At 38.2% G+C, this 10090-nt stretch overlaps 1 protein-coding gene and 1 long non-coding RNA gene across 3 annotated transcripts; one reads left to right on the top strand and one right to left on the bottom strand.

Moving 5' to 3' along the window:
* Positions 1-575: 575 nt before the first annotated feature.
* DTD2 (D-aminoacyl-tRNA deacylase 2) lies at positions 576-8051 on the bottom strand. Of its 2 annotated transcripts, none has more exons than XM_053981500.1 (3): positions 7972-8051; positions 2857-2926; positions 576-926 (listed from the first exon to the last, which is right to left on the bottom strand). In XM_053981500.1, exons 1-3 carry the CDS (start codon positions 8035-8037, stop codon positions 601-603), a joined length of 462 nt encoding a protein of 153 aa, XP_053837475.1. In that variant the 5' UTR covers positions 8038-8051; the 3' UTR covers positions 576-600. The 2 variants fall into 2 exon arrangements, with proteins under 2 accessions (XP_053837475.1, XP_053837474.1); XM_053981499.1 differs by having other exon boundaries at positions 7930-8037.
* LOC128809481 (uncharacterized) lies at positions 7857-9808 on the top strand. The gene is made up of 2 exons (XR_008437733.1): positions 7857-8534; positions 8648-9808. It is a non-coding gene; the product is annotated as an uncharacterized LOC128809481 (long non-coding RNA).
* Positions 9809-10090: the final 282 nt, after the last annotated feature.

The raw sequence follows: 10090 nt of genomic DNA, 5'->3' as shown, positions 1-10090 counted from the left end.
TGCCTCACTTATTCTTCACTGCAAAGCCCATGATCAGTCCTTTACTGCCTTAAGTCTCTCACCCTTACACACTCCGGCTGAGGGGGAAGGACTTTCTTATTTAGTACTTACTCTCTAAGAAGGTAAAATTCAGTGAATTTGTTTTCAATATATTAGTTAGTTAGAAAGCATTGTCATTTTATAGATAGAAGACATAAAGGTAAAAATTGACATAAGTACATCTAAAGTATTCTTTTTTAATCTATAAACCACTTCTTCAAGCTATGTATGTAATACTTCTTTCATTATTTTTTAGTAAAAAATGATTGCATTATCCCATTTTTGTTGATAAACATTTTGAATTATTGGAACAATATTAACAAATATTTTGACCACAGTTCAGATGTATATGAGCAAAAAACACATACTCATTATAGCAAGGTAGTCTCAGGCATCCTTCTATTCAAAACCAGTTGGGATTTGCAAAACCAGTACAGATGAGTGAAAGCCTTTTTTAAACTATCTCCCAAGGCAATCAAGTACTTTAATGCTTAGAAGAAAAAAATAAAAACAAAACAAACAAAATAGACTAGTACTGTATTTGGGATACAATTTATTTTTTCAAAATTCGATCAGGTGAGTGTAAGGTCCATTTGTATCCAGTTTTAACACCTGCCTGTTTCCGTATGTGCCATGTTTGACAAGAACACCGGCTTCCATGCATTTGGCATTGGCAGACAGTTCTTTTTCACACAAAGTCACAAACTGAGAATAAAGGTCCAACCCTTTTTCTTTTTCAATGTTTGCATGGTACTGCATCTTTCTTCCCTTTGGTTTACCACCTAGGGTAGCTTGTGGTATGATGAGTACGTCGCCTGGCAAATCAAGAACAGAGACAAACTCGCCGTTTTCATTTTCACTTAATTTAACATTCAACAGCGTATCAACTGCAAATAAAAATAAAATAAGAGTTAGTATTACTGAAGTGAATTAAACAGGACATCATAAACAAGATCCAACAAATAATTTGACAAACAGCTGAGTAAAAGAAACTGTTTATTAATGAACTGAAACATGGACAATCAATAAATACTTAACCAACTAATATGTCTGAGTATTGTGAGGACATGAAGGATATTAATATTATATGTCTAAAGTTCTATTTTTGGGGGAAGTGATTGGCTATCTAAAATCCTAAAGTTGATTCTAGTTGGACACCCCCAAAAGAGCTCAGGATGCAATTAGTGAGCCTTCCTTAATTGCTTGATACTCAAATAGGTAGCTTTTGCACAACACTCCACATTGTAGGACACACCATCCTCAGTGCACTTTGGAGAGTGTTCTGCCCTGACTCTATTTTCATTCTGAATGCTGCAGTTTGCAGCAGGAGCCAGCACTGATGTGAGCTGAAGGCACAGCTCCACGGTTTGGTCTCAAGTAGAGCAAGCGTCCTTCAGTGCTCCACTTCAAGACCAGTTTGTCACTTGAGACAGGAGGGTAGCAGGAAGGTCAGATGCAATTTGGTTTATAAGCCAGAGCATATAAACTTGCAAATAAAATCAATGCATTTACTAATTTGCGATTTTCTGATGTTTCTATAACAAATCAAATCATTACCCCAACTCTGTAAAAGCTGGGAGGATACTAGACGTGCCTCCAAACCCTAAACATAAATGCTTAATGTTGTTAAAAGCAAAAACAGCTGAGTTGTGATTCAGGAACCAAACCCACACACTTAAACAGATTCAAAATATATTTAGGAAACAATATTCTCTAAGACAGGCACTGAGGATGGTCCTAGATGAATCTCCTCATAGGAAACAGAACTTTCTTTTTCTGTCCTGTTTTAGCTGCCCCACTATTCTCAATTATTCTCAAGCAACATTCTCATGGAACTCTCACTAGCACAAAATAAATTTTTCTATCATAAATATTTAGCATCGTAAAAGGACTGTGCCCTCCAAGACCAAGAGAGAACCCCCCCAGGAGTTGCTCTCAGCATTTTTAATAGCACTTGTACTTGTGCACTGCTGGTCCCAGCCAATAGCCTGAAATAATCTGAAATAGCGAAATATTGTTACACAATCTTTAGCTAAATCACTAGTATAAGCCAGCCACAGAAAAGGAGCACTTCTATCTGGAACATGCAGCATCACAGAATTTCCTAAGGGAACCAGTGCTACTGATGGAAGAAAGGAGGGAGAAGAAATTACATAAAAGTAAAAAAAAATCCCCCCCCCAAAAAAACAGAACAAAAAAAATCAAGTCAAAACAGCACTGGGTACTGAAATTGCCACTATTTGACCTTATCCACAGCATCTTCTCTGCTTCAATGGAAATGTTAAAGTGTATGTGGAGAAAAAGACAAGAATTGCAGACATTGCTGTTCTTGCTTCTGAACCAGAAATCTGCACACGCTAAGAGTGTATGTAAGCACCACTGGAGTGAGATGGGAAAGACACCATTTCATTATTCACACAACTCCCTCTACTGGCTATAATTTTAAATATCCTGCACATACAGTGAGATCAGTGGTAAAATACTTATCAAATCAAGCCATGAACTATTTAAAATTCAGTTCTGTCCTGGACTGAACTTATTGCCCGACACATGACATGTGTTAAACAGCAGGTGCAGCATTTTCTTTGACAGAATGTTATCAGGGAATTTGTTTTCTAGTTTGATCATGAACAGACAAACATAGAGACATGGAAAACTGTCAAAAGAAACCAGACAGACCAAACTGTTCTTTCAGCCAGGTAATTGAGTTAGAATAATGCCATCTCAGGGCTTATCCAAATGGTTGCTACCTTCTCTGCCTCAACTGCTTTTCTCCCTTTTCAAACAATACAATAGTGTGTATGGATTATATCATACCAATTTTTGGGACAAGATCCTCATCAGCACCTTTGAAGAAGCATATGTAGATAACAAGCCCTCTCTGGATCTACAAAAGATTACAGAAAACTATGTCAATGTTTCTCATTATCTATGTTGCATGCCTATCATTAAAACAGTATCAAAAACAAAACCACATAACAAAGAGTAGTTTTGGTTATTTAGTATAGCTTCAGACATTGAGTTTACACACCACACTGTGGAAGATAAGATATATACTGATTATCTGCAAAATGCTTCTACATACAATTAAGACAATTTATTAGCTCCATATGAAGCCAAATTTAGTTGGAATGTAGAGTGTACAGTATTAACACAGAAAAGGTGACAAGATGAATTAGTATACTTAAATCCAGCATAAGAAATAATTTAAGCTTTTTTCCTATCAAACGTACAGCTAAAATAATTTTCAGTATGAACTATGATATTATTTCCAATTATAAAACATGAAAAACACCACAGGACTTGTCAAAGAACTGAATTTTATTTTGATGTTGAAAGTAATCTAGTACAATATAATCCTGAAAAAAACACAGTCTGTTAATTAAATATTTAAATATTATGACCAACAACTGTGAAGTTGTTCAGAATATTATAAAGTTGTTCAAAATAGTATATATAAGCCTCGGTAAAATCTAACTGGCAAAATGGAACCTTTCAGCTGATTGGTATAAAGGATATGCCACATATTTTGCATCCAGAGCAACTACGTCTAAGAACAATGTATTTGAGGGAAGAATTAGGCCTCTACAGAGGAGAAAGCACAAGAAAAGTCTTTTGTAGCTTTTCTGCTCACTTGGTTAGTCCATAAGGAATGCATGTGCAACAACCCATGCTTTATTAAGCCAAACTGATAGGCTCTGCAGCCAGCAGCAACTATGTCTCACACACAAGTATACCTGCATGGCTTAACTTCTCTGGGAAAAAACCCAAAGCATCTACAGACAGTATGCTTTGTCAAGAATAAGTATCTTTTAAATTTTGTTGGAGGAAACATAAACATCAACTTGTGAAATACCACCAAAGAGATGTTAAATAGATTGGGACAGGAAGATTGGGACAGCAAAAGGATAGAAAATGTGAGTAGTTAACAAAAAATACTTTAAAAAAAATCCTCTATTTGTTTTTTTCCCCAAATGATAAAGATTTTTGGTGAAGAAATTTTAGCTATACACATGAGATTCTGTCCTTTTGTTATTGCAGAGATTAAACAAAATGCTCAAGGCAATGACTGAGAGAAGCTATGCCTTCTCAACTATTTTTCTAGTGACTAACTTCTGAAAAAGAGAATGTTCTTTGTAGCCAAAATGTCACATGCTGAAAACTTTAAAAAGCTTTAAATGGCTCCTTTCAAAACTCTTTTTTTATACAGTCTCACAGTAACAATTGCAGTAACAATATTCTGCAAGCAGCTCATTTTAAAGACACAAAAAAGTAAGTAAAATGACCCTGCAAGTCCTAAGGCCAGACAGATAAAGATTAATTAAAGGAAATAATGATTTTTCCAACCTCTGCCCTTATTTGATATTTGTTTTTGAATAAACTATTTATCACAAGATGAGACATACATATTGAAGAAAATTAGAGGGACAGAAGGTTAAATCAGAAAACAATTCAGAGATAAGTTGAAGCTGATAGAGGATGCTTCTTTTTATACTGCACGTTTATGATCTTCCAGAACACTTTACAACCATGACAAAATTGAAAACTATGCAACTACTTGTAAGCTGAAACTTATGGTTTCAACTATGACTGAAAACTGTGGTTCAACATGTACAGCCATGTTAATAAAGTCTTACTTTATTCTTTAGTTTTCTTAATTGAATAGAAGATGTAAAATTGAATGCAATTACAAGACCCAACCTAATAATAACAACCTGTGTCAGTCTGACCTTACATCAGTGTCCCAGATGTCCTAAGACTTGTGTTCGTTGTCAATGTAACATGTAAACTTTCTGAACCAAAGCAAAACCATTGCCACTGCTGCAGGTCCTCTGTAAGCTATCAAAGCCTAGTTGACTGTTCCTCAGACCTATATTTAATGCACAAAAATTTGAGCAAAATAACACAAATAAGAAGATCAGAAACTCAACATGCTGGTGCGCATGCAAACAGCCACTGCAAGGAACCTACAGAGTGACCAGATAGGAAAGCTGTGCTCTATGTGGATCTACTGTGAGCAGTAAAATGCCTACATAAATAAACCAGCAAAGCAAGATACTGTGTAACACTGGCATTTATTATACAGTGTCTTAAGTAATCATCAGATCAGGCAACCTGCTGAACCAGATCATGAAGGGCTGAAGTACCCAGCCCCAATGCCATATAGACAGCCTTAGCAATGCTGCCTCCAAATGCTGCTTTTTAGCTCTTTTGCAGGAAATAAACAAGTAACTGACTCCTTCCTCACCCTCCTTACTAAATACATTAATTTGTATTTTTCAGGATTTAATTGCAAAACAGAAATATATTCTGCAAAATATTATCTCTACCTTTTACTACTTTCTCCTCCAAGAAAATGCAATGGGTAATAAAACAGAGATACTTTGTAATTCTTAGAAAGTCAGTTCGTGAAACTACCTTACATAAATTATTCTGTGACATTTCCATTTCAAGTTCAGATTTACTACCCTCTGGGAAGATTTCTTCATAGTTCTTATATTCAGTGCAGCAGAGAGAGATGACATCACCTGCCACAGGTCACAGAACAAGTCTGTGCCTAGTATTTTGCACCTCTTTTTGCAATAGCAACCAGAAAACAAGTCAAGGGAAATAAGATAAGGAAAAGACAATTTTCCTTGCATTATAAAATATATAATATATAAATATAGGCACTTATACTTTTTAGCTGAATATTCATTTTATGTTTCTTTTCTCCCACACTTATGAAAGACATTAAACCTTACCTTATTTCACTCCTAGCTTTACAAAGAAGAATTCCTTTTTTTTATTCCTATTTTGCTGCATACCTAAAACTTTTATGGAGGGTATATAACCAAAATTCTCCATAAACAAGACATCCTGTGCACAGTAACCCTCAACAGGCCAAAAAACTCAATCATGAAAGCACAATGAAGGCAGAGATTCATGTATAAAGTACATTCCTAACCTTTCTGAAGGTAAAGAACATCTGCTCTGAAGTTCCTAAAGTACCTACAGGAGTCTCTTACAGCTCAGAAGCTATTCAAAGCCACCTACATAATATGCCCCTTAGAGTATGCTAGCAATGTCTCAAGGTGAGGTCCGCTTTTAATTGGTCATAAAACATCAGGAACACACTGGTTGATGTAAATAATAGTTGATGATGTCTGTACTTTTTAATGTTTGTGTTTTTGCACTGACATGCAAAAATAGGAAGTAAAATTACCCTACCAGAAAATGTTAGCAGCAAAATTTCCTTCCAAAGAACTCTAAAGTAGTCATACTAGAGAAAAAATGAACTTCCAATTGGCTTTCTTTCTGCATGGAGACTAGTTCTTGTTAAAACAGACCTCACTTAAAAAGCCCCAGGTACCCATGACAAATATTAGTAAGGTTCATCTGAAAAATATCTGCTGGAGACGACCCAGATCTCTTTCAGATTCCTTTAGTGATATCTATTACTTTTCCTAGTGATCTCACAAATTAGAGAGATAAAGTACATAATCTCCTTGCAGCGAAGTTATTCATATCTCTCAACCACAAGATATACCTTTTAAGATAGTTTAAAAGAAAGACAGCAAAATTACATTTCTGCTTTTTGTTACTAGGTCACAATTACTTCTGTGATTAGCAAACTAGAAATAGATTATTTCTTCTATAGTTAATTTACACTGGGCTAAGTGAATTTTATTGTAATTAACCTTACACTGGAGAAGCTAATAATGCAGTATACACAGATACACTACATCTGTGAAACACAGTATCTGTGAGATGACACCTATTTCCTCCTAGTGAAACATTCTGGCTTCCCAAACCATACTGCAGAAACTAGTTCTGCTGGATCCACCTGCCCCTTCTGAACAAGGAGAGAAATGTTTTAAGGCTAACGTGAAAGGCAAAGCATGAACTTTCTTCAGATGTGCTGAATGAATGCATAAACCCTTTAACCATGCTAGAACTTTTACTTTTTAAAATTTATTCAAGTGACTGTATTGAGCCCCTTCCATTGTAATAGTCTTTTAAAAGGACAAAAAGACGAAAACCATAAAAACCCCATGGGCTAAATAGTTGACAATGCAGAAATGAGTTATTCTACTGTAGGTAACTTACAAGCAATGACAACTACAGCAAGTCAGTGCATTCTAAAGCACAGCCTTTACGCTTTGGTAAAGAGCCCTGGGCTGCATGCACAGCACATCGACCAAAGAGTGCAGACATACCTACCTCCCCCAGCAGAAGACTGTGGGAGAAAAAGGGGGAAAATACAACGCTTTCCTTCCTGTGTGGTGGTCTATGTACTAAATTTCATTTTTAGTTAGCGTCCTGGAAAAAAAAATCCCTAAACATCAGAACTGTTGCTGCCATAGTCTCATTGCCCTACCTGGCCTTTCTTCTCCAACTTAACACTACCACACAACAAACAAAGCCAACAGCTGAGCCCACCAGCCAAGGCTGTAGTGTTTCTGTGAAAGTGTATCCAAGAAAAGAAGGAACAACACAGTTGGAAGGGAAGTGTGTGCCCGTGGAGCAGTCAAGCTCCTGAAGAGACTTCTGCCTGAGGAGGACTCTGTGGACCACAGGGAGAAAGAGAAGCAGAGAGAAACCGCTGTGCGCCTCCTGCTGCTCGTCCCTTTACCGGAGGGACTGACCGTAACCTTTGCTGATAACCAGGGGGCGAGGAGAGTGCTCGGGAAGGGAAATGAGACGAGGCTGGGAAACTGCCCGAATCGCAGCCCAGCCCGGAAAAGGAGCAGAGGGTGTTCCCCTCAAGTGCCTAAACGCCCACCCTCTGCTCGCCGGCGCACGCGCGGAGGGGACGGAGCGCTTCCCCGCGGGCTGCCCCGGTCGGCCACGCTCCGCGGGGAGAAGGGGCAATTCCGGCGGTGGGGGGCGGCCCACGGCCCACGTTACCTCCACCCACTGGGCCTCGGAGTCCCGCTCGGGCGGCCGCACCTGCAGGCGGGCGGAGACGCTCTGCTGCAGCAGGGCCCGGGCCCGTGCCGGCCGCGCCGCCGCCATGGCGAGCCCGCAGCGCTGAGGGCGGGGCCGGCTCACGCCTTTCCGGCCCCGGCCCCGGCTGGAGCCCGCGGGTCACGGGCGGCGGAGAGCGTAACGCGGCTCCTTGTGTGGATGGTTAAACGGGGGTTTCTGATCTGCCCTCTCTATGGAGGGGGCTGAATACAAGCTTTAGAACAGGATTAAACGAAGTATTTCTACAGCTCTACTTACCGATGCCCCAATAGCTAGCAGGAAGCGGGCTTTGGTTTCTTATTTTGATGAGGAATGAAAGATCTCCTTTTCTTTTGATGGGGAAATGTTACATGCTTGTGATAAGAGCAGCATGCTGTATAGTTTATGCATGGAAAAGAAAATCTGAATATTGTTTGTTATTTCTTTTGTTCATTGCTTGTTTGTGTTTCAGGTGGCTGAGATCAGTCTATGAAGTTGGCATATTTCTCTTCAATGATACTGCATTGGAGCAGAGGGAGCAGAAAACGCAGTTAAAAGGGATCTGGGTATCTAGTGATCCAAATCATCTGGCTAAAAGAAGTGCATAGTTTTGAAATTAGCTCCCACTGCTAATGGGAAAGGTTAAAATATTGCAAGTGGTTCTTTTATTATCTTCCAGGTTTTTGGCTACCCTGATACTCCTTGATACCCTGATACTCCTTGAACAGCTCCAAAACTGGAAGAGTTGTGTCTTTCTCCCATACAGGAATTCTGACAGAGACAAGTTTTGAACAATACTGCCTTCATTCAAGTCAGGATAGAATTATGTGGAATTCAGTATCTCTCTCCAAATTCATTTTATGACTGGAGATTTCATTTTAACAGTGTTTAAAAATATTGTGTTTTTTACAAATAAAAAAGTTAATATATAGCAGTGTGAGTAAGAAGCTGACTTTTAGTACTTGGAGTCAATCGTAGAGTAAGATTACCAAAGATCCCTATTGAACAGCAAAGGCCAATATGCACTTCTGAATAATCAATGTTACACATAGGGGTATACCCAACTTCCGTCTGTCATTTTAAAAGAAGATTCTTGATGTGTGTTCAACAAGGTTGTTCTTCCCAAAGCAAACTTTTCTGGAAGAATGGGAAATTGCACTAGGTGGTTAGTGTATGAAGTAGCTCATTTTCTGTTAGCTGTATGATATGTTCTTATTCAAACTCAGCTAATTTTAAGTACCTTCTGTTCATTTACTTGAAAGCTGTATCCCCAGACTCATTAAGAAGAGTTTAATGAGGTAGAAATCCATTTAAAATGAGAGGGTTTTCCATATATATTTGCGATATAAATTGATTGTTAAGGAAAATAGATTTTTCTACAGTCTGAGCAAATTATACTAAGCAGATTATAGAGGGCTATAAGAATATTGCTTGTTATTTGGTGCTGTGCCATTATTTACACCAGGGTATGATGGAGAACATTTATTCATGTGCAAGTTACAATACAAATGCCTGTGAAACATTGCATAGAAAAAATGGGTATGACATAATTGTTTATGTATGGATTCTTGGTGGAATTATGTCATTTTTTCCTTGGGAAGTCAAGTAATTCTGTTGCACCTTGAATTTCTTGACTCTTACTGGCTTATTGTTAGATTAAGGGCCACTCTTTTTAGGCCAAGGAATGATAGTAAATTTGTTGGATAAATTGTAGGTGTGGATTTGGATTTGACTGAGGATTTTATATTAAAAAAAACACCTCCTGACATCTAAAGAATATATCCATGCATAAAATATATTGGTATTTTTATCAGGTACTATATAAAGACATTTTTCTGCATGTTTTGGATTTGACAATTGTCCCAGAATATTTCCTGTATCCTCTCTGCTTCTTGTCACTGTATCTGAAAGTAGGTATTTTGAGAATGGTACCCAGAAGACATTTCTGGTTATTTTCAGATCATTTCTCTTTCAGAGGGGCAGATGGCAGTCTCACAAATTGCAGCGGAGGTGTGTTTTTCCTTACCCTTTGTGGGAATGGTTAAATGTCTAAGTTCAGGAGGTGTTTCAACAACACTCTCAGGCACATGGTGTGATTTCTGAGGTGTCCTGTGCAGGGCCA

This window comes from Vidua macroura, chromosome 6 (assembly GCF_024509145.1).
Source record: "Vidua macroura isolate BioBank_ID:100142 chromosome 6, ASM2450914v1, whole genome shotgun sequence".
Classification (NCBI taxonomy): domain Eukaryota; kingdom Metazoa; phylum Chordata; class Aves; order Passeriformes; family Viduidae; genus Vidua; species Vidua macroura.
This window is presented reverse-complemented; position numbering and strand designations above follow the sequence as displayed.

Coding starts and splice junctions, on each gene's coding strand:
- DTD2 (XM_053981499.1), bottom strand. CDS start 8,037: ATGGCGGCGGCGCGGCCGGCACGGGCCCGGGCCCTGCTGCAGCAGAGC. Junction 2,927..7,929: donor CCGAGGCCCAGTGGGTGGAG/GTAACGTGGGCC, acceptor AATCTTTTGTAG/ATCCAGAGAGGGCTTGTTAT. Junction 927..2,856: donor GGATCTTGTCCCAAAAATTG/GTATGATATAAT, acceptor TTTTATTTGCAG/TTGATACGCTGTTGAATGTT.